The 24,667-nt window shown below is 40.6% G+C and overlaps 1 protein-coding gene across 1 annotated transcript in view; it reads right to left on the bottom strand.

Annotated features, from left to right (window-relative positions):
• DIS3L2 (DIS3 like 3'-5' exoribonuclease 2) overlaps positions 1 to 24,667 on the bottom strand; it is a 349,252-nt gene that overhangs the window by 287,158 nt on the left and 37,427 nt on the right. Inside the window, exons 2-3 of the mRNA XM_032857493.1 lie at positions 5,150 to 5,299; positions 4,447 to 4,604 (exon numbers count right to left, since the gene is read on the bottom strand). Coding sequence (XP_032713384.1) covers positions 4,447 to 4,604; positions 5,150 to 5,201 — 210 coding nt within the window. The 5' untranslated portion in view covers positions 5,202 to 5,299. The remainder of the gene's footprint in view (positions 1 to 4,446; positions 4,605 to 5,149; positions 5,300 to 24,667) is intronic.

Here is a 24,667-nt window from a genome sequence, read left to right as displayed (position 1 = left end):
CTTCTTACCTTGCCCCGTTTACTCTAATGGCCTTCCACATGGTCACCCAGCTTCCACTCGAGTCTATCCACCTCGCAACAGTCAGAGAGGTATTTTTAAAGCATAAAATACATCATGCCCTCTCCCTACTAAAACCCTTCAGTTTCAGTAACTGAACTACTCTCCTAGCTGTGGCAGCTGCCTGACTTTCCAGCTTATTCCCATATCTTAATTCCCATTGCTCACTGTGTCTAACAGCTCCCTTCATGTTCCTCAAAAACACCAGCCTTTTTTCTGCCTGCCATTCTTCCTCAAGCTGGTCTCTCTGCGTGTGATGATGTTCTTTGCCTAATTCTCCTGAGAGCTGGCTCATTTCCACCCTTCAGCTCTCAGCTCAGAAATCACCTGCTCAGAGCAGCCTAACCACCCCATGTAAAGTGGCTCTAATTCTTCTTTCTCATCTTTCTTACTTCCCTAGCAGTGCTCAGCACATGCTGTAATTCCCTCTTTATGTCTTAGGTTGTGTTTGCCCGACTCCCCCAGTGAATTACCTATCACACTCACTGGAATGTGCCGGAACTTAGGAGACAGTCAAGAAACATGAGCTACTTAATGCATGCTACAGAGTTGAAGCTCTCCCACCAGCCCTGCCTGTCATTTTATGAAGATTATTTGTGCCTTCTGAATAGTGGGGCAGTTCACTGTAATGTCACCTCTATTTTTCCCTTTAATTCATACCCAAATGTTCTCCAGCTGATTTCACTTTAAACAAATGGTGAAGGTCCTAGAAACTAACCCATCTTGTCCTATCTTCCTGGACTAGGAATTCTTATAAGGTCCAATAACAACTTTACACCAATATTCTATTTTAGGGGAAACTGTGACATCATGCCTCAAGCTGCTCTAGGGGATCAACCCAAACCACCTTCAGCCAAAGTATCATCTGAGATCAGGAAACCAACCAATCCTACCATCATACCCATGTTACTCTGGTCATCACCCTGAACCTGAGTCCCCTCCAGGCCTATCCCGTACTTTCATTTCTTTCAACACATCCTATAACAATCTCCTATACTGCACCTACAGAGAAAGGACATATGTACAATGTGACAATTTGTTTACAAAGAAAATTTTTTTCAAAATTATGTATACATGATCATGTGTTCCTGCTGGCCAGTTCAAACACAGGAAAGGGATTCCTTTGGTCACTATGGATTCATCATTCCCACAGAAGGCAAAACACCAATGAAATGTCAAATTATTGTTTGAAGTATTCTACTCCCATTTTTAAAATAACTCCTTAGTATCTCTCAATAAAAGTTTCTTCCCTGGATGGAGAGAAAAAAAAAGGATGTCACAATATACTTAAATTTGAATATAAAAGTTAACAAATACTTATAAGTGTATCTAATAAGTTTACTTTTCTCCAACAGCATCTAAATAGCTTTCCTTATCTAGCTTTTTATCTTACCCATCAAGGCCTGCACACATAAAGTTCATATCAAAAAGCAGATGGACTCTGTTTCCCTGCTTATGAAAATCTTATTTACAGTGTTGTATATTTCACATGGTGACCTCATATCTGGAACCCATTCCTCTCCCCATCTGCAAAGAACAACTGTTCTCATCTGTGGGGGGAGGCTCTGGCTGCAGAGTCTCATGATGTCACAAGCCAGGAGGAATCACTTACAAACTCCTGGGAAAGAGCTGTTACATTGATCAGCTTTCTGTTTTGTCTTAATTTCAGCAAAGAGTTGCTTCAAAAGCAAAAGTTAATAGGAAGGAGCAAAAACTGTATCATTCCAGAATATTTTCTTCATCCTATCTCTATAAATTCTATAACCAAAATTAGAAGCAATTTTTCTTCCAAGTTATAACAGAGTTTCCTTCACCCATCTTCAAAAGACGGTACCTTGATCCTTTATTCACTCAGCAAATAAATATTTATTCAATATAAACTTATTATGCATCAATCAAATGTCACACACTGGGCTAATCTGTGGGAATAAGACACAGCTCTCCCCACAAGAAAGTGAATGGTCTATTTGAGGAAACATAAATACCAAGAAACGGTAATAAGTTTAGCATAAAGGGTAAACAACAAAGTCAGTTTCAAGAAAGCAGTCATGGCCAATTCTGCTTGGGGAATTAAAATAAGGCTTCTCAAAGGGGGGTAACATTTAGGTAGGGACTTAAAGTTCAAGCACAATTACATCAAGATAATGGGAGAAAGCATTCCAAGCACTAGGAACGCTGTGTACAGAGTCCTGGAAAAAGCAAACAGCAGAGTTTTTACAGGACAGGTCTTAAAAATCAGGGCAGGGTGAACAGAGCAGCATGTACCTAAAGGAGAGTGGCAAGAGATGAAAGTGGGAAAGGCACAAAAGGGTCCTCATACATGAAACAAGATGAGGGCCAAGAAACTTGCAGATAAAATGGAGCTCAGTATGTAGATTGAAGGATAAAGAGCAAATGAATGGATTAATGAAGGGACAAATGTCCAAATGCAGACTCAACTCTCCTAAGAGAGGCCTCATCAAAGAACTCCAAGGAAAGTTAAAGAAAAGGGGGGCTGCTAACAGTACCTCTAAAATCAGAAAGATCAACTTGTTTGTTAAAAAAGTTTTCCATTCAAGAGTCAATAAAAACACTAACACAAAAAGATATGAGCACCCACGTTCAGGGAGGCACTATTTATAATAGACAAGTTATGAAAACAACCTAAGTGTCCATTGATGGAGGAATGGATAAAGAGATCATGGTGTATACATACACATACAAGGGAATATTACTCAGAAATAAAAAAGGGATGATATCTTGCCATTTGTGACCACACTGATGGACCTCAAAGTGACCTGCTAAGTGAAATAGGCCAAACAGAGAAAGCCAAGTACTGTTGGGTCTCTTATATGTGGAATCTTAAAAAAACAAAACAAAACAAAAAACCTCAGAGATACAAACAGGTAGTTGCCAGAGGAGGCGAGGATACAGGAGAAGGGCAGGGAGTGGCTGGAGGGAGTCAAAAGGTTCCAATCAAAGAGTCTACATTAATCATATGTGCACTTGACTACAAGTAAATACAAAAAGGTAATTAAAAAGGAAAAGAAGATGACAGTAGCTGTTCACTGGCTGGATCTTTGGCCAAAACCACAAATATAGAAGCTGGGCTCTCAGAATGAGAGGAATGAGAGAATGCATTCAGAATGGAACACAACCAACATTTTCTTTTTTTTTTTTTTTAAAGATTTTATTTATTTGACAGAGAGATCACAAGTAGAGAGAGAGAGAGAGGAGGAAGCAGGCTCCCTGCCTAGCAGAGAGTCCGATGTGGGACTCGATCGCAGGACCCTGAGATCATGACCCGAGCTGAAGGCAGAGGCTTAACCCACTGAGCCACCCAGGCAGCCCCACAACCAACATTTTCAAGCGAGCCACATAACACATGGCCATGCCTCTATTTACCAATCCCATAATTCTAAAATACACTTGATTCAAAGAATATGTGCCCTGCCTCACTCTCCATCTCATTACCTACTTCCTACTTCATAGTTCATGCCCAAGGAGACCTACGCTGCCTTCCTCCACACTGTTTCACCAGTCATGTTTTCATCGGTGCCCCACCCTCCCCACACCTCCTTCTCACACACATAGCACTCATGTAATAGGCCCAACTAGTCATCCTCCCATACCCACCAAGAAGTCACCTCCTCCAGGCTCCCAGTTCCCCCCAACACCCTCCCACACACCCCAGTAACACTTTCATTTGAGCACTTACCATCTATCCCTAAATCACTCATTCCCATGACTGCCTGCCCACCCTGGGCTGGGAGCTGGGAGAACAGAAAGCCAATCTCATCCACCTTCGCCTTGGGAGAACCCAGGCAGCACACTGCTAACTGTGTACTGTTCCCAGCTCACAGCGGATGCTCAACAAACTTCTGCTGAGCCAAACCACTGGGCTAGCTTGTAAAAGTATTCTGTAAACTATAAAGCGCTCAACAAATATTGTCTGGTGCTGTTTACTGGTTCCTTCTCAACCCTCGTCTCCATCACTTAGTGTCCACGTGCTCCCGGCAAACTCAACTATCAGTGCTCCTTACACCAAACCCTATTTTCCACTTTGGTTTTAGTAGCGCACACTGGTCTGTCCGTCCAGAAAGCTCTTTCTCTTATTGTCACTTGTTCCAACTGTACCAACTGGTCGAATACATCCCTTCCAATTAAGCACTCCTAGACCAAATAAACAATTCCTAGACAACTCTAAGTAATGGCTCCTTCCTCTCAAATCTCAGAGCACTTGCTCTGTCTTGTGGTGCTTAGCACCCCGAACTGCACTGTGGGTATAAGAAGTGGGAAGCCCTGGGCCTGCTCTCGAGCCATGTCCCTCAAGCACACAATGCAGAATAAACAGTTTAATGAGCCAAGGGTTACTTCTGATTCCACACAGCCAAGGAATGTTTTAAGCACCTGGATAAGTGTTCCTCTCTTCAAGCCTTCTGAGACATCCTCCTTGGACATGTAGGTTTCAAATACGCTCTTTTTCTTCCCTCGTATGGACTTGTTCTTTGACTTTTTGTCACCTGGCGAAGCACCAACACCATGTGGGCTAACCACAGAGGACACACCTAGAAACATGAGGCAGCAATCAACTCTTTCCTCAACCAAGCATCTCTGTATTTTTAAACTGGAGATATTTTACCTTTTTTTTTTAATGTAGAAAGACTAATAAAAGAATGAAATGATCGGATAATGATTTCAAATAGTCACAAAAAGGAAAGAATAGGTAACAGGCGTAAAATGAGGAAACATGCATAAAATGTACATAGATGAGACTTAAGTTTTAAATCAGCACCACAACATGCAGAGAACATAATCTGAATAATGGGTTCAATATGCTTTGCTGTTTATAGACACAAACTTTTTAAAATAGGAATTACTAAAAGAGTGTCTCTTTTCTAGAGGAAAACTAAACAGCTGTACTCAATATAATAAATTAAGACAACAAGAAACCACACTTAATTCTAGAATAAATAACATGGAAGAATATTTAACAGGTCACCAAAAGAATTATGGTGGCCCTCAGCCCCAGACCCGCCCTGTGCCTCCATTTCACTGTTATTTTATTTCAGGTCTTCAGTTGCTAGAAGAGACTCCATTTTCCTTTTGCTACCTCTGGGGGTCCCCAAGGGCCGGAGGTTCAGCCTGAAGTCAGGATGGCTCATTACTGGTTCCAAGGTCGCCTCTTCTCTCCAGATCCAGGGGGGGCCTCCACTGCTCAGCTCAGAGTTCTTCCTGCCTTGAGTAGCTCAGTTGTCACTAGCTGAAACCAAAGAGAGACAGGTGACTGATGAGCACTTAACCTATGGTGTCCTCTGTGCTCTCAGAAATGTAGTACGTGCATGATAAAAACATTGGGACAGGGAGGGGTAGGGCTAGGTGGCTCAGTCGGTTAAGCGGCTGCCTTCAGCTCGGGTCATGATCCCAGGGTCCTGGGATTGAGCCCCACATCAGGCTCCCTGCTCAGTGGAGAGTCTGCTTCTCCCTCTCCCTTTGCCTGCTGCTCTGCCTACCTGTACTTTCTATCTCTGTCACAAATAAATAAAATCTTAAAAAAAAAAAAAAAAACATTGTGGGGGGGGGGACCTCCTGTGTCCTTGTGTCACTCTCTCCTAGGCAGTTAGACAAGCACACCATCTGTCCTGAGTTTCTTTGCAAGGTATCGCTAGCCTGCTTGTCTGGGCCACTTCAACTAAAAACCTCCACAAACAGGGCAATGAGGCAGGGATGAAAGAGCTCTGCAGTGCCATTCAGCTTCTGAAATGGGTAAGAGTGGGAGGGAATAGAATTTTGAAAAAAGGTATAAAGATCTGGGATCTTAAGGCTATAATGAAATAGGTACTAAACTAGGACTTAAAAGATACAGCACTTACTAAGTTTCGCATTGGGCAAATGACGATTGTTGACTAAACCAAGTAAGTTAATTCCTTTGGAATTCATCAACAAAATCTAATTCACAGCCACAACTGGATATCCAAAACTATGCAGGGAACCCAGGTGATTCACTAGCTTTCAAAAATGGCAACACTGCAGTTAGACATCTATGTCCCTACTCCTACCTGAAATCACTTCAAACCAATCATTTGTCCACAAGCTCAAGGCAGCTGCTTCTAAGGAATCTAAGGCAGCTGCCTGGATCAGTAGACTGGAGTCCAGGGCCATGGACCTGGCCGCTGGCCTTCCACCTGGATACTGAACACATCATCATAACTTCTACTTTCTACTCTTAGCTGGCCACCAGCCCAGAGATTCCAGCCTATACTTGGAAATTTCCAAAATCCTAGTGGGCAGGCTTCTTTCCCATAAAATGTATCAAGATGTCATTCTCAACACTAGCTTCCATTTCCTGTAAATTTCCCACATACATCTTTCGTTGAAATGATATAATTTTTCTCTAAAGTGAAATTAATACTTACTCAGGAAAAGAGAAGCTACAACAACAAAGGGTAACAGGCCACATAGCAATACATGAAGAGATTCAGGGGTAAAGTGGAAAACAAAAAAAGGCAAAAAGGGAGAGAAACAGATGGTCTTAGATAAACAACAAGGTAATGGGAAGGGCGCACAGAGGAGGCCAGACTATCTGATGGTTTAATTCAGAAGGCATTCATCCACTTATTAATTCAACAAATACTTGGACAGTGTACTATACTAGGCACAATGAAAAATACAAAAGCTAATTAGATTTCTAAAAATCATATCAATATAACAATACAAGTTGGGAAGTGATAAGCACTCTATTTTTTTAAGTATGGGTAAATGTACCTATGATGGAAGAAAGAAAGTACCTGTGGGTCAGAAAATCTGCGAGAGCTTCAGGAAAGCTGTGAAGGAAGAACTGAGAATGTGCGAAAAGCATGCTGCTGGCAAAAGGAAACAAAAGTAGAGACACAAACAGAAAAACACAGGCAGGTTCTTACAACATTAATTCCATTTGGAGAGAGTCCAGCCTATATGAAGGAGGTAGTGGCAAGGCAAATAAAACAAGTTGGAAGGTCTAGAAAACCAGCCTGCTTTTCAAAGGCAGTAAGGAATTTCTGAAGCATGAATGAGCAGAAGAGAAGAACGACAGATCAGAACTGTGTTTCAGGAAAAATGAACCTGGCACAGGATTCAGTCATCCGGAATGGAGAAAGACAGTGGCAGCTGCACCTTAGGAAAGAAACAGAACAGACAGGGGAGAAAGAAAGAAAAGCCTGGACTAGAGCTGAACAAGCACACACTGAAAAGAAGAAACCCATGACATGGTATTATTTATTACACCGGACAAATTGGCACCATGGGGCAGACAGGCAGATCTGGAATCTTGAGAGCAAGAAGGTGGGAAATGTTCGAGATTTCAAGCAAGAAGACTGGGAGATTATAATATCACTGAGCTAAAGATAATGAATTCCACTTAGGGTGTTCCCTATCTCTATGTGAACATATACCTCTATGCATACCTGTACACATGGAAATGTGCCTCTATGAATATCTCTACCTCAAATCATTGGAAACTGGAGCATAAATTAGATATATTAGCCATCCATTTGCATAAAAATGGTAACCCAGAGTTTTCTAGAATGGATGAGACTGCCAAGAAAGGATAAGCTGATACAGAAAGAGCCCAGGACAAAATCTGGGTTAGGGCAACTTTTAGGAAATGCAAAGAAGTAGAAAATATAACAAAGAAGCTAACAAAGATGTAGGAAAAGAACCAACAGAGTCAAATGTTAAGAAAACAAGGTAGAAAATAACTTCCAAAGGAGAACAAGTTAATGATCATGATTGACAACCACTACTGAGTAAGAATAGAATTCATGGCAGCCAAGGTTAAGGTGAAGGATTGGGGACAAGCTGCAAGTGAGAAAAAGACAATACAAAACCAAAGGCCAGAACTGGAAATGGGTGCTTTGTATCAAGTCCTGATGCAGGCAAGAGCTCAAAACTGACTATTAGTTAAGTGAAATGAAGACGGAGATCTCAACTCAAATGTCCGAAGATCAGCTGCATCTCTAACTTTCCTTCACAGCAAATACCACCACACCTCCCAGATGGCATGATTTATATCTACCTTGTCTCTCTAACTCAGGATTACAAGGAATGTTTGGTTGGGCTCATTGTGATAACCACAGTGACTCCTATAGTACCTGGGGTGGAATATGTATTCATTATTCACTTCTTAAATGAGTAGATGAGTTTATTTTCATGAATAAGCAGTTTTTCATTTCAAGTTTTTTTCAGTTCTTTTCAGTTTTTATTTTCAAAAATAAGCAGAGCAGGATCATTCAAAGAAACTACATTAAAAACAAGTCAGCAGGGGTGCCTGGGTGGCTCAGTGGGTTAAAGCCTCTGCCTTCGGCTCAGGTCATGATCCCAGGGTCCTGGGATCGAGCCCCGCATCGGGCTCTCTGCTCCATGGAGAGCCTGCTTCCTCCTCTCTCTCTGCCTGCCTCTCTGCCTACTTGTGACCTCTCTCTGTCAAATAAATAAATAAAATGTTAAAAAAAAAAAAAAGTCAGCAAAGAATAGGAAAAGAACACAGGACCCAGGAAACAAAGTTGGCAAGAATAAGCCAAATAGCTGGGCAGGAAATCAGCTTGCCTCTGGGTATCAAAGTACTGGAAGGAGAAGGAAAGATTCCAAACAGAGAAGATACTAAGCAGAGTATGAATGAACAAGAACCTTCCCACTAACATAGGTCGAAAGGCCCATTAACCCAGGAGAAATCCTGGGCACCCCTACCTTAACACACTGAAAGGACAAGTCAATTTCTAATCCCCACCAGTGAGGGACACTGATGTATTGCCCAAATGCCCACTAGTTCCCAGAGAGGGTGATTTGTCACGGAAATAGCTGTATATTCTAAAGAGATGGGCTGGGGCTAGGATGAACAGGCAGTAATGATCAACAGTGCCCCATGGTACAAAAACGCAGAAATGAGGTGGAATGGGGGGATAGGCACTAGACTTGAGAAGGAGTAAATCTGAAGAAACAATGGAGCAGTGTCTTAAGACCCTTTATATTTCCCAAACCTGGCACAATGCATACTGCAGAGCGGATGTGCCCAAAAATTTGAATAAATGAAGTCTATTTAGAGCAGAAACAGCTTTTAATGAATACCCACTAATGAGAAATTTAAGCAGAAGAGCCAGAACTACGGTAAGGCATGCCAGGCACCTAGGATGAAAAATTCATAAAAGCAAAATCATGCTAGTACCAACCCCACACCCTGCACTTGCAGGACTTGGAGAGAGACTCCTGAAATGTTCGTCCCCTAGGCATCTCATTCGCCTTACCCTGTATCTCAGCCCTGATAAGAAACGAAAGTTATGAACCCGGGCAGTAAAAGAAACGCAGGGAGATAAAATTGAAAGAAAAGTTTAAAGAGAGAAAATGTTGAGCCTATTCAGAAGGTAAGATGGAGCCAAAAGAAAGCGAGACACTGTAAAACAAATGAAAGAACACACTATTGATGGAATAGACTTTTTAAAAGTTTAAAATAAACCTCACACTGAGGGAGGAGCAAGAGGGCAGAGGAGTAGGAAACCTAAACTTCATCTGGTCCCAGGAATTCAGCTAGATAGTTATCAAACCATTATGAACACATACAAACTCAACAGGAGATCAAAGAAAAGAATAGCAGCAATTCTGTGAACAAAAAGCGACCACCTTCTGGAACGTAGGATATGTGAGGAAGTGAATCCAAGGTGATATATGGGAAGATGGGGGTGGGAGGAGGGCAGCAGAGCACAAAATAAGAACTTTTAGAAGTCTGCTCCGCAGAGGAATGTTGCTCCAGTGGCTAAGAGGGGAGTGGAATCCTCACTGGGTCAGTGTGGTCTCAGGACCCTTGGGGTCACAGAAAGACCAGGGGTGCCTGAGAGTGGCAGAACTCCCAGGTATCGGAGCAGGGAAGCCAGCTGCAAAGACAGAGCCAAGGAGGGGGCAGCTTGGGGTTGCCATAAACTAATTCCCGGAACAGTCACACCACTGCTCTTCAAGCAGGGACCCCACAAGTGGCAGATCCAGGGAGACCCCCCCCTTCTTCCACTGAGAGGAGCAGCATGGGAGCACACTGCAGGAATCAGCTGGGTTTCAAGACTCCAAACAGGGCCATGTGCTGTAGATAGAAACCCTGGGTCACAGGCCAGGTGAGCACAAAGTGCAGCTGGAGACCAGGGCAACAGAGGAGTGACTGACTGCTTTTTGCAGAGGGCTCACTGAACAGGGGGGCCCTGAGCTCTCAGCTCCTCCAGAGTCAGAGACTGGGAGGCAGCCATTTTCATTCTCGTCCTCCAAAGCTGTAGGGAAAGCTTTCTAGGAACAAAAGCTATCTAGAGCAAACTGAAGCAGATTACTTGGCCTAGCCCCTGGCAAGGGCGTGCAGTTCCGCTTCCAGCAAAGACATTTGAGAATCACTAAAACTGGCCCCTCCCGCAGAAGATCAGCAAGAACATCCAGCCAAGACCAAGCTTACCGATCAATGAGAACTCCAAAACTCTAACACTATAGGAATACAGCACATAGACTTCATGGCTTCTTCCCATGATTCAAAGTAAAATTTTTAATTTTTTCTTTTTTTTTTTTCTTTTTCTATTCTATTTTTAATTTTTCCTCTTTCCTATTTTAACCAACATCTCATCTTATCAATTCCTGTTCAAAAATGGAGGCTCTTACTGCTAGGACAGATAAGGCAGAAGAGAGAATTAGTGATATAGAAGACCAAATAATGGAGAATAAGGAAGCTGAGAAAAAGGGAGATAAATAATTACTTGATCACGGGGAAGAATTCAAGAGATAAGTGATATCTTAAGATGAAACAATATTAGAAAAACTGGGATCCCATAAGAAGAAAAAGGGAGCAAAAGGTATACTGGAGCAAATTATAGCACAGAACTTCCCTAATTTAGGGACAGAAACAGGCATCAAAATCCAGGAAACACAGAGAAGCCCCCTCAAAATCAATAAAAATAGGTCAACACCCCATCATCTAAGAGTAAAACTTAAAATCTCAGAGACAAAGAGAAAATCCTGAAAGCAGCTCGGGACAAGAGGTCTGTAACCTACAATGGTAGAAATATTAAATTGGCAGCAGACCTAGCTACAGAGACTTGGCAGGCCAAAGGACTGGCGTTGATATATTCAGAGCACTAAACAAGAAAAATATGCAGCCAAGAATACTATAATCAGCTAGGCTGTCATTGAAAATAGAAGGAAAAATAAAAAGCTTCCAGGACCAAAAAAAAAAAAAAAAACTAAAATAATTTGCAAACACCAAATCATCCCTAAAGGAAATACTGAAAGGAGTCCTCTAAGCAAAGAGAGAGCCTAAAAGTAACCTAGACCAGAAAGGAACAGATAAAATATACAGTAACAGTCACCCAACAGGCAATACAATGGCACTAAATTCATATCTCTCAATAGTTACCCTGAATGTAAAGGGGCTACATGCCCCAATCAAAAGACACAGGGTATCAGAATGGATAAAAAAACAAAATCCATCAATAAGCTGTCTACAAGAAACTCATTTTAGACCCAAAGACACCTCCAGATTTAAAGTGAGGGGGTAGAAAACAATTTACCATGCTAATGGACATCAAAAGAAAGCTGGGGTGGCAATCCTTATATCAGATCAATTAGATTTTAACCCAAAGACTATAAAAAGAGATGAGGAAGGACACTATATCACACTTAAAGGGTCTGTCCAATAAGAAGATCTAACAATTTTAAGTATCTATGCCCCTAACACGTGAGCAACCAATTATATAAATCAATTAATAACAAAATCAAAGAAACATATCGACAATAATACAGTAATAGTAGGGGACTTTTAACACCCCCCCCTCACTGAAATGGACAGATCATCTAAGCAAAAGATCAACAAGGAAATAAAGGCTTTACATGACACAGTGGACCAGATGGACATCACAGATATATTCAAAACATTCTATCTCAAAGCAACAGAATACACATTCTTTTCTAGTGCACATGGAACATTCTCCAGAATAGATCCCATCCTAGGTCACAAATCAGGTCTCAACCAGTACCAAAATACTGTGATCATTCCCTGCATATTTTCAGACCACGATGCTTTGAAACTAGAACTCAACCACAAGAGGAAAGTTGAAAGAGCTCAAACACATGGAAGCTAAAGAGCATCCTACTAAAGAATGAATAGATCAACCAGGAAATTAAAGAAGAATTTTTTAAAATCATGGAAATAAATGAAAATGAAAACACAACTGTTCAAAATCATTGGGATGCAGCAAAGGCGGTCCTAAGAGAAAAGCATATACCAATAAAGCCCTTCTCAAGAAACAAGAAGGGTCTCAGATACATGACCTAACCCTACATCTAAAGAAGCTAGAGAAAGAACAGCAAATAAAGCCTAAACCCAACAGGAGAAGAGAAATAATAAATATAGAGCAGAAATCAATGAAATACAAACCAAAAGACCGCAGAACAGATCAACAAAACTAGGAGTTGGTTCTTTCAAAGAATTAATAAGATTGATAAACCCCTGGCCAGACTTATCAAAAAAGGAAAGAGAAAGGACCCAAATTAATAAAATCATGAATAAAAGAGGAGATATCACAACCAACACCAAAGAAATACAAACAATTATGAGCAACTCTACACAAGCAAATTAGACAATCTGGAAGAAATGGGTGCATTCCTAGAGATGTATAAACTACAAAAACTGAACCAGGAAGAAATAGAAAACCTGAACAGACAAATAACCATTAAGGAAATTAAAGCAGTAATCAAAAATCTCCCAAAAAACAAGAGCCCAGGGCCAGACAGCTTCTCAGGAGAATTCTACCAAACATTTAAAGAAGAATTAATACCTATTCTCCTGAAACTGTTCAAAAAAATAGAAATGGAAGGAAAACTTCCAAACTCATTTTATGAAGCCAGCATTACCTTGATCCCAAAACCAGACAAAGACCCCATCAAAAAGGAGAATTACAGGCCAATATCCCTGATGAACATGGATGCAAAAATTCTCATCAAAATACTATCCAATAGGATCCAACAGTACATTAAAAGAATTATTCACCACGACCAAGTGGGATTTATTCCAGGGCTGCAAGGTTGGTTCAACATCTCCAAATCAATGTGATAAAATACATTACTAAAAGAAAGAACAAGAACCATATGATACTCTTAATAGATGCCAAAAAAAATTTGACAAAGTAGAGCATACTTTCTTGATCAAAACTCTTCACAGCGTAGGGATAGAGGGAACATACCTCAATATCATAAAAGTCATCTATGAAACCCCACAGTGAATATCATCCTCAATCTTTTCTCCTTAGGTCAGGAACATGGCAGGGCTGTCCACTATCACCACTGCTATTCAACATAGTACTAGAAGTCCTAGCCTCAGCAGTCAGACAACAAAAAGAAATAAAAGGCATCCGAATCAGTGAAGAAATCAAACTCTCACTCTTTGCAGATAATATGACACTTTATGTAGAAAAACCAAAAGACTCCATTTCAAAACTCTGAGAACTCATACAGGAATTCAGTAAAGTGTCAGGATATAAAATCAGTGCACAGAAATCAGTTGTATTTCTATACACCAACAAGACAGAAGAAAGAGAAATTAAGTAGCTGATTCCATTTACAATTGCACCCTAAACCAAAAGATACCTAGGAATAAATCTAACCAAAGAGGCAAAGAACCTGTACTCAGAAAACTAAGGAATACTCATGAAAGAAACTGAGGAAGACACAAAGAAATGGAAAAACGTTCCATGCTCATGGACTAGAAGAACAAATATTGTGAAAATGTCTATGCTACCTAGAGCATCTACACATTTAATGCAATCCCTATCAAAATATCACCAACTTTTTTAGAGAAATGGAACAAATAATCCCAAAATGTATATGGAATCAGAAAAGATCCCAAATAGCCAGAGAAATGTTGAAAAAGAAAACCAAAGCTGGTAGTATCACAATTCCAGACTTCAAGATCTATTACAAAGCTGTCATCATCAAGACAGTATGGTACTGGCACAAAAACAGACGCATAGATCAATGGAACAGAATACAGTCCAGAAATGGACCCTCAACTCTATGGCCAACTAATCTTCCACAAAGCAGGAAAGAATATTCAATGGGAAAAAATCAGTCTCTTCAACAAATGGTGTTGGGAAAATTGGACAGCCACATGCAGAAAAATGAAACTGGACCATTTCCTTAAACCACACACAAAAACAGACACAAAATGGATGAAAGACCTCAGTGTGAGGCAGGAATCCATCAACATCCTTGAGGAGAACACAGGCAGCAACCTCTTCAACCTCAGCCGCAGCAACTTCTTCCTAGGAACATCACCAAAGGCAAGGGAAGGGCAAAAATGAACTATTGGAACTTCATCAAGATCAAAAGCTTTTGCACAGCAAAGGAAACAGTTAACAAAACCAAAAGACAACGGACAAAATGGGAGAAGATATTTGCAAACGACATATCAGATAAAGGGCTAGTATCCAAAATCTTAAAGAACTTATCAAACTCAACACCCAAAGAACAAATAATCCAATCAAGAAATGGGCAGAGGACATGAACAGACACTTCTCCAAAGAAGACATCCAAATGGCCAAAAGACACATGAAAAAGTGCTCAACATCACTCAGCATCAGGGAAATACAAATCAAAACCACAGTGAGATACCACCTCACACCAGTCAGAATGGCTAAATTTTAACCAGTCAGGAAACGACAGGTGTTGGTGAGGATGCAGAGAAAGGGGAACCCTCCTACACTGTTGGTGGGAATGCAAGCTGGTGCAGCTACTCTGAAAAACAGTATGGAGGTCCCTCAAAAAGCTGAAAATAGAGCTACCTTATGACCTGGCAATACCTAAAGATATAAATATAGTGATCCAAAGGGGCACATATATATATATATTACACACACACACACACACACACACACACACACAGGAATATTATGCAGCCATCAAAAAAAAGAAATCTTTCCATTTGCCATGACATGGATGGAACTAGTGGGTTTTATGCTAAGCAAAATAAGTAAGTTGGAGAAAGGCAATTATCATATGATCTCACTGATATGAGGAATTTGAGAAACAAGACAGAGGATCATAGAAGAAGGGAGGGAAAAATGAAACAAGACAAAATCAGAGAGGGAGACAAACCATAAGAGACTTTTAATCTCAGGAAACAAACTGAGGGTTACTGGCCGGGGGCAGGGCAGGGGAGATGGGGTGGCTGGGAGATGGACATTGGGGAGGGTATGTGCTATGGTGAGTACTTTGAATTGGGTAAGACTGATGAATTACAGACCTGTACCACTGAAACAAATAATACATTATGTGTTAATTTAAAAATAAATAAATAAAAATAAAATAAAATAAACCTCTTTGAAAATAGAGAAGTAAACAATTTACATTACAAATAATTGAGAAACATAACAGTCAACAAGTTGTACTCAAAAAACAGATAATCATGTCAAAAATTGGGCAAAAGACATGAACAGACACTCCTCCAAAGAAGATATACAGATGGCTAACAGACGCATGAAAAAATGTTCACCATCATTTGCCATCAGGGATACTCAAATCAAAATCACATTGAGATACCACCTTACACCAGTCAGAATGGCCAAAATTAACAAGACAGTAAACAACGAGTGTTGGAGAGGATGTGGAGAAAGGGGAACCCTCTTACACTATTAGTGGGAATGCAAGTTGGTGCAGCCACTTTGGAAAACAGTGTAGAGATTCCTTAAGAATTTAAAAATAGGGGCGCCTGAGTGGCTGCCTTCAGCTCAGTTCATGATCTCAGGGTCCTGGGATGGAGCCCCACATCAGGCTCCCTGCTCAGTGGGGAGCCTGCTTTCCCCTCTCTCTCTCTCTGCCTGCCTCTCTGCCTACTTGTGATCTCTGTCAAGTAAATAAATAAATAAAATCTTAAAAAAAAAAAAAAGAATTTAAAAAGAGAGTTACCCTATAATCCTGCAAATGCACTACTGGGTATTTACCCCAAAGATACAGATGTAATGAAAAGAAGGGCCATATGTACCCCAATGTTCATAGCACCAATGGCCACAATCACAAACCTGTGGAAAGAGCCAAGATGCCCTTCAACAGATGAACAGATAAAAAAAGATGCAGTCCATTTATACAATGGAATATTATGCCTCCATCAGAAAGGATGAACACCCAACTATCAACATGGACAGGTCTGGAGGAGATTATGCTGAGTGAAATAAGTCAGGCAGAGAATCAATTATCATATGGTTTCACTTACTTGTGGAGCATAAGGAATAACATGGAGGACACTAGAAGGAAAGGAAAAGTGAATTGGGGGAAATCGGAGGGAGAGACGAAGCATGAGAGACTGTGGACTCTGAGAAACAAACTGAGGGTTTTGGAAGGGAAAGTGGAGGGGAGAGGTAAGCCTGGTGGTGGGTATTAAGGGGGGCACATATTGCATGGAGCACTAGATGTAGTGCATGTGGTGTATCTTGGAACACTGAAAAAAATAAAACTACTTAACCAAACTGCCAATACAGTGATACTTTATAACATGTTCTATAATAAAATTCAGTTTGAGTAAAATTTAAGTGTTTAAAATGAGGGAGACAGAGGTGCCTGGGTGGCTCAGTCAGTTGGGCATCTGCCTTCAGCTCAGGTCATGATCCCAGGGTCCTGGGATTGAGTCTCATGTCAGGCTCCCTGCTCAGCATAGAGTCTGCTTCTCCCTCTCCCTCTGCTCCTCCCCATGCTTGTGCTCTCTCTTTTTCTCTTTATTCCACTGTCAAATAAATAAGTTAAATTAAATCTAAAAAAAAAAAAATGAGGGAGAAAGAGGGGTGCTTGGGTGGCTCAGTCGGTTAAGCATCTGACTCCTGATTTCAGCTCAGGTCTTGATCTCAGGATGGTGAGATCAAGCCCCAAGTCTGGCTCCACACTGGGCATGGAATCTGCTTAAGATTCTCTCTTCCGGGACACCTGGGTGGCTCAGCTGGTTGGACGACTGCCTTCGGCTCAGGTCATGACCCCGGAGTCCCGGGATCGAGTCCCGCATCAGGCTCCCAGCTCCACGGAGAGTCTGCTTCTCTCTCTGACCTTCTCCTCGCTCATGCTCTCTCTCACTGTGTCTCTCTCAAATAAATAAATAAAATATTAAAAAAAAAAAAAGATTCTCTCTTCCTCTTCCCACTCCTCACCATCACCACACACACAAACACACACATGCTCTCTAAAAAAAGTGTGTGTATGTATGTGTGTGTGTGTGTGTGTGTCTGTGTATGAGAGACACAGAGAAAGAGACAGAGGGAGAGAGAAGACAGGGTAAATGATGCCCAGAATGGCTGAATAAGGAATTTGACAAATATTATCCCCTAGAACAAAAATAACAATAAAACCAGATAAAATTATCAAAACCAATTATTTAAGGATCAGGATATTGACCAAAGACATACAAAAAATTGAGAAGTGTTTACTCAAGAAAATCTACTGAATCTTGTTAAGAACAAAGGAAATGTATTGTGGTTTAACCTGGAGTTCCCACTATCCCACACCCACTCCCAATCCCTTGGTATGAAAGTCCCACCACGGCAGGGAAAGCTGTGAAGACTGGCAGCTTCACTTAGCCAGAGGGAGCTAAATTTCTTTGGAGCAGAGCAAGAAGAATTCCATGCCCAGGGGCATTTTCAAAAACAATAATAATTCCAGGCACACACACACACACACACAAAATTAGGAAGGCAAATATCACAACTAGCCTGAATCTGCAACACTAGTTAGGGCAAGCTACAAATAAGGAAACCAATCAGAAATTTAACAGGGAGAATTAGCAATGAGACAACCAAAGTGGACCTTGACAAGAATCTACTTTTATCTGCTATGTGCATGCACAGGACTTTAAACATGCAGGAAAGAGATGAGAAGGCCCTAGAGAGCTACTCATTCCTGCATGAATGTGCCTTGCAAACGCAGAAAGCAAAAGCTGGGACTGATGAGTAAACTGTCTGAACTTTGAGTACATTCCCCCAAGTCCCATGAGAGCCACAGAAAAAGGATGGGGGCCTCACTGTTCCAGAGTTTAAACACCTCTGAGAATTATAGCTGACTGTTGGGTTTTTGTTTTGTTTTGTTTTGTTTTTAAAGATTTTATTTGACAGAGATCACAAGTAGGCAGAGAGAAAGGAGGAAGCAGGCTCCCTGCTGATCAGAGAGCCCAATGCGGGGCTCAATCCCAGGACCTGGGATCGTGACCCGAGCTGAAGGCAGAGGCTTTAACCCACTGAGCCACCCAGGCACCCCAAATTATAGCTGACTGTTAGGATATACTGACCCAAGGAAAACTACAAGAAAATTAGACTTAAAAATAAAAACAAGAAAGGAAGAACTAGCAGAGACATCAGCATCCACACACTGTAGAAAAACAGACTCCAAAGAGTAAGTCCAGACAAGTCACTACACAAACAAAAAGAACAACCAGCTCTGAGGGGAAAGGAACCAGAATGCTAATATATTATCAAAAAAGTCCAGGTTTCAACAAAGATTATAACCAGGGCAAAAAACAGACAAGTGTGACCCATACATGGGAGACTGAGGGGAAGGGCAGCAGTTTCAATTAAAAATGTCTCAGGGTGGGGCACCTGGGTGGCTCAGTGGGTTAAAGCCTCTGCCTTCAGCTTGGGTCATGATCCCAGAGTCCTGGGATCGAGCCCCACATTGGGCTCTCTGCTCAGCAGGGAGCCTGCTTCCCCACCCCCTGCCTGCCTGTGCCTACTTGTGATCTGTATCTGTCAAATAAATAAATAAAATCCTTAAAAAAAAAAAAAAAGGTCTCAGGGAAAGCCTAGATTTAAGACTTGGGCAACAGAAACTTCAAAGCATGTATAACAAATATGTTCAAGGAACTAAAAGAAACCAGTCATACAGTAAAGTATGATGACAATGACTCACCACATAGAAAATATCAATAGAGGGGCGCCTGGGTGGCTCAGTGGGTTAAAGCCTCTGCCTTCGGCTCAGGTCATGATCCCAGGGTCCTGGGATCGAGCCCCACATCGGGCTCTCTGCTCTGCAGGGAGCCTGCTTCCTCCTCTCTCTCTGCCTCTCTGCCTACTTGTGATCTCTGTCTGTCAAATAAATAAATAAATAAAATCTTTAAAAATATATATATATATCAATAGAGAGGGGCACCTGTGTAGCTCAGTCAGTTGTCTGACTCCTGATTTCAGCTCAGATCATGATCTCAGGGTCGTGGGAATGAGACCTGCATTGGGCTCTGTGCTGAGCAGGGAACCTGCTTGGGTTTCTTTCTTTCTCTCTCTCTCTCTCTTCCTCCCACCCTCCCTCCCCCTTTGCCCCTCACCCTGCTCTCTCTCTAAAAATAAAATTAAGGGGCACCTGGGTAGCTCAGTTAAATGTCTGCTTTCAGCTCAGGTCATAATCTCAGGGTTCTGGGATCAAGCCCCGTGTCAGGGCTCCCTGCTCAGCAGGAAGTCTGCTTCTCCCTCTCCCTCTTTACTGCTCTCTCTTTTCTTGCTCTCTCATGTGCACTCTCCCCCTCAATTAAGTAAATAAAATCTTTATTAAAAAATAATGAAAAGAAAATTTAAAAAGAAAAAAAACCAATAGACAAATTAAAAAAAAAAAAGTAAATTCCAAGTTGAAAGACAAAACTAAAATGAAAAATTCACTAGAAGGGTTCAACAGCAGATCTGAGTTGGCATAAAAAGAATCAATAAACCTGAAAATAAAAATGATCAATCAAGATGATCCAACAAAAAGAAAGGAAGAAAAGAAACATGAAGTAAAACTATTTTTTTTTAATCCAATTTAAAAACTTGTGATAAAAAGCCTGGCTCTATTTTTCAATGTTTGACTACTGACTTATTTTAAGCCTTACCTCCCTTTTACGCTTTGATCCATCTGTAGAGCTAGACAGGAAGTCCATGTGCCCCCAACCTTTGACCCCAATGGGAAATTTGAATTTCACAAATCCCCAGTCTGCACATAGGAACTTCTCTCCAGTCCTCTAGCCATTATAAAGAACTAACCCACTCCTTCTGCCTCACTCAAGCCCAGGCCAGACATGCCTGTACCCACCCTACTCTGCCAGGGAGTCTCGTAGGTGAGTAATAAGTTCTCTATTTCTCCTGTTATCTAAGATGCAATTAACATACATCCTACTAATTGGGAAGGGGTCCATTCCACCAGTACAGGGTGACCACAGAACAGGAGTAAAAGAGGGTGCCTCTCTCCTAACTGTACAGAAAAGGATTATAAGGGAATACAATAAGCAACTTTAGGCCAAAGAGATAACTGAGATGAAATGGACAAATTCCTAGAAAGACACAAATTACTAAAGCTGACTTAAGAAAAAAAATAGAAAACAGACACAAAACAAGAAATTGAATTAGTAATTTTAAATCTTCTAATAAGGAATGCTAAGGCAAATTCTACCAAACACTGAAAGAAAAAATAATAGTAATCCTTCAAAAACTCTTCCAGAAAACAGAGAAAATATTTCCCAACTCATCCACAAGGATAGTATTTCCCAATACCAAAGGCAGATAAAGACATCATAAGAAAAAAAATAGTTTTTAAAAATAAAATAATTTTATTTTTAAATTTCTTCAGTTTTAGTAATTTGCATCTTTCTAGAAATTTATCAATTTCATCTAAAGTTTCCCTTTTTGAGGAGGCAGAATGTTGCTCAAAATATCCTTGTGATTTTCTTAGTGCATATAGTAGTGCTGTCCTTCCAAAAATTATGGAAATATTTGATACCTATGCTGTCCAGTATGGTAGCCACAAGCCACATGTGTCTTTTGAGCACTTTAAAGAGTTCTGTCAAGTCTGAATCATTTGAATTTCATCTTTATTCTCCTAGGAAATTTTTACAGGTTTTAGAATTCTAGATTGTCAGTTATTTTCTCTCAGGAATTTGAAGGCATTCCATTGTCTTCTGGCCTTCAATGTTTCTGTTCAGAAGTCAGTTGTTAATCTATTTTTTTTAATTCTTTGAAAGTGTACTATTCCCTCTCCCCATCTACAGCAGCTTTTGAAAATTTTCTCTTTATCTTTGGTTTTCTACCAATTTTCTACAATATACTAAGGAAGTATTTTTTTAATCCTGCTTGTTGTAAACATGATAGCTTTCATCAGTTATGAAAAGTCTTCAGCCCATCTTGTCCCATAAGCCCTTCTGCCCCATTCTCTCTCAACATTTTATGTGGAATTTCAGTTACACACTTTTGACCTTTTGGTGTCTCTATGTCTTCCTCAATCTCTTCAGTAATCTTTCCACTTCACTAATTCTCTATCAACTCTAACCTTCCATCAAACTCACCCATTACTTAATTTCTTAATTACTTAATTTACAATTACCTAATTTCAGTCTTCATGCTTTCAAATCTAGATTTTCCATTTTTTTCTTTTAGAAGTTTCTTTTTCTCTGCTAAAAATGATAAATCTTGTCCTTTGACTCCGTGAACAAGGTAAGCATAGTTCTATTAAACTTACTCCTCAAGGGGTGCCTGAGTGGCTCAGTGGGTTAAAGCCTCTGCCTTAGGCTCAGGTCATGATCCCAGGGTCCTCAGATCAAGCCCCGCATTGGGCTCTCTGCTCAGCAAGGAGCCTGCTTCCCCCCTCTCTCTCTCTCTCTGCCTTCCTCTCTGCCTACTTGTGATCTCGGTCAAATAAATAAAATCTTAAAAAAAAAAAAAAAACCTTGCTCCTCAAAACTCCAATAACAGAGGCCCAGATGGATCTAATACTATCTTCTGTTGCTTATACTTGATTTTGTTCATGTTTGATCATTTATGCCTGATTTTTTTTATTATGGACTAGACATTATATTTCCAAGATTTCTATAGTGATAATTTGAGGCCTAGTACAATGTTACCATCTTCCAAACAGGATTTTCATTTGCTTCTGCCAAGCACCTGAGACAAACAAAACAATAAATTACCTCAATCTGCTTTCAGTGTTTAAATTTATTCAAAGTAGAGATATAGTCTCTGTGAGGGCCTATATATACCCACTTCAACCTTACTTGTAGATTGTAGCCCTTCAGGATCTCAATCCCAAATAACAGTGGTACACCAGGACCACAGACTCCCCACATTAGCAGGGCCTAACTTCCAATCCCCATCTCTCTAAGCCTAAGATAATATTAGGTACACTGCTCAGAATCTGAAGCAGACTCCATGCTGAGCACAGAGCCTGATGCGCAGGGCTCGATCCCATGACTATGAGATCATGGCCTGGACCAAAATCAAGAGACAGACGCTTAACCAACTGAGCCACCTAGGCCCTCCAAGATCCTATTCTTAAGTCTCATTTCACTTATCTTTTAAAGAATTTTAAATGTACACCTCCAGCCCTGCTCTCTGAAGCACTTCTTTAACTTTCCAACTTCCTGCTTATTAATATTGGCAAGCACTTTGAATGTAACATGTATCTAATTCAAGTTATTATTCTCCTCAGACTAGATTTTCTGCCTGCATACTTACTGCATCCAGATTAATGACATTATTATCAACGCTGGGCAGCAAATAGTAGTCATCTAATCTCTTTCTCTCCATTAATAATCCTCTATTACCAAATTCCATTACTTCTACCTTCAAAATGTATCCTAAATAGATTCCCTCCTTTCCAACTTGATCAGCACTGTCTGAAATCAGGTTGTTGCAACAGAATAGCCTAAAGATTACAACAGTTTCTTAACAGGTCTCTCAACTACTAATTCCCTTTTTTCAATCCATATTTCACACAGGAAGTATCTTTTTTTTTTAAGATTTTATTTATTTATTTGACAGAGATCACAAGTAATCAGAGAGGCAGGCAGAGAGAGAGGAAGGGAAGCAGGCTCCCCGCTGAGCAGAGAGCCCGATGCAGGGCTCGATCCCAGGACCCTGAGATCATGACCCGAGCCAAAGGCAGAAGCTTTAACCCACTGAGCCACCCAGGTGCCCCCACACAGGAAGTATCTTATCAAGGGCTTTTTCAAAACCTTCCAGGGTTCCTCACTGCAACTCTGTAATCTAACCTACTGTAATGGTTAATTTTAAATGTCAACATGACTGGATCACAGGGTCTCCAGATATTTAGCTAAACATTATTTCAGGGTGTGTCTGTGAGAGCTCCTAGATGAAATTAGCATTCACTAAAGCAGTCCACTCTCCTCTGTGTGGGTATGTATCATCCAATCTGTTAAGGGCCTCAATAGAACAAAAAGGCCAAGGAAAGAAGAATTTGGCCCCTCCAGTCTGATCACTTGAGCTGGGACATGGATCTACTCCTGTTGTCAGCACTCTCAGTTCTCAGACCCTCAGACTGGACTGAAAGCTACATCACTGGCTCCCCGATTCTTAAGCCTTCAGACCGAGAATGAATTACATTACCACCTTTCCAGGATCTTCAGCTTGCAGACAGCAGACTGTGGAACTTCCCAGCTTCCATGACTGCATGAGCCAATCTGTATAACAAATATCTTCCTATATCTCTATTCTATTTGTTCTGTTTCTCTAAAGAACTCTAACACCCATCTTTCAGGTCTCATCTCTTACTAAAGGTTTTTTTCAACATCACACTAGGTGAATCCCTAATGAAAATAGTAAGTTGGGAAAGCCCAAACCTGGCATCAAAGCCTGAAAAATGATTTAAAAACAAACAGAGTTAACAACTATAAACTTGGGGCAGGGGTGGGGGGAGGTGAAAGAAAGAAAGAAATCAAGAAGTACCTAAAGATTCTGAAGAATAAACAAAAGAAACAGATTGGGAGGAGACATCTGGAGACATGACTGGCTCCTAAATGAGTTTCATGTGTCTGGTTTCTGGTTTTTTGGTGTGGGAGTTTTGGAGGGGTGCATAGCTTTTCCCTAAGGACAGGCCACAGTCACAGGTGTGGGCAGTACAGGCCACTGAAACTTCAAGAGAAATCCTACAGACTGGCCAGAAAGAAGGCAAAAGAACCTGGATGCCGAGGGCAATCTAGAATAGGAGAGCTGAAGAAGGGATTTCCCTAATTCTCAAGTCTCAGGCTGACCCCTTAACACTGTAGATATACAGGACAGACTCAAAAGAACATCAAAAAGGCTTTAAAAATTGAACTGAAACGTGAACCTACAGGAGACAAGACTTATAGTCTGAGCCTAATGCAGTCTGAGGTTAATTGCCCGTGAAATTTTTAAAAAAATCAATATTCTTCAGTGAAATTTAACAGAATTCAGAGTCTACACAAAGTACGATTAACTTTATCGAAGATACAACCCAAAATTATTTGACATACAAAGAACCCAGAAAATTTGACCCATTATAAAGTGAAAGAAAGTAATAGATAACAACCTTAAAATGTCTCAGAGGTTAAAATTATCAGATAAGGACTTTAAACCAGCTATGGTAACTACACTCATTGAAGGAAAAGAAAAAACACCTGAATGACTGAAAAGATGGAAAATCTCAATAGAGAAATAAAGATTTCCTTTAAAAATAGAAATCTTAAAATGGGAAAATAAAATATCTGAAATAAAAATTCTGTGAATGAGCTCAATAGCAAACAGAGATATAAGAGTAAAGAGGCAGTGAGCTTAAACCTCATCAATAAAAATTATATACTCTGAAAAAAAGGGGAAAAAATTGAAAAGATGAACAGAGT

This window comes from Lontra canadensis, unplaced genomic scaffold, assembly GCF_010015895.1.
Source record: "Lontra canadensis isolate GAN:19392208 unplaced genomic scaffold, GSC_riverotter_1.0 scaffold13, whole genome shotgun sequence".
In the NCBI taxonomy this organism is placed as follows: Eukaryota; Metazoa; Chordata; class Mammalia; order Carnivora; family Mustelidae; genus Lontra; species Lontra canadensis.
This window is presented reverse-complemented; position numbering and strand designations above follow the sequence as displayed.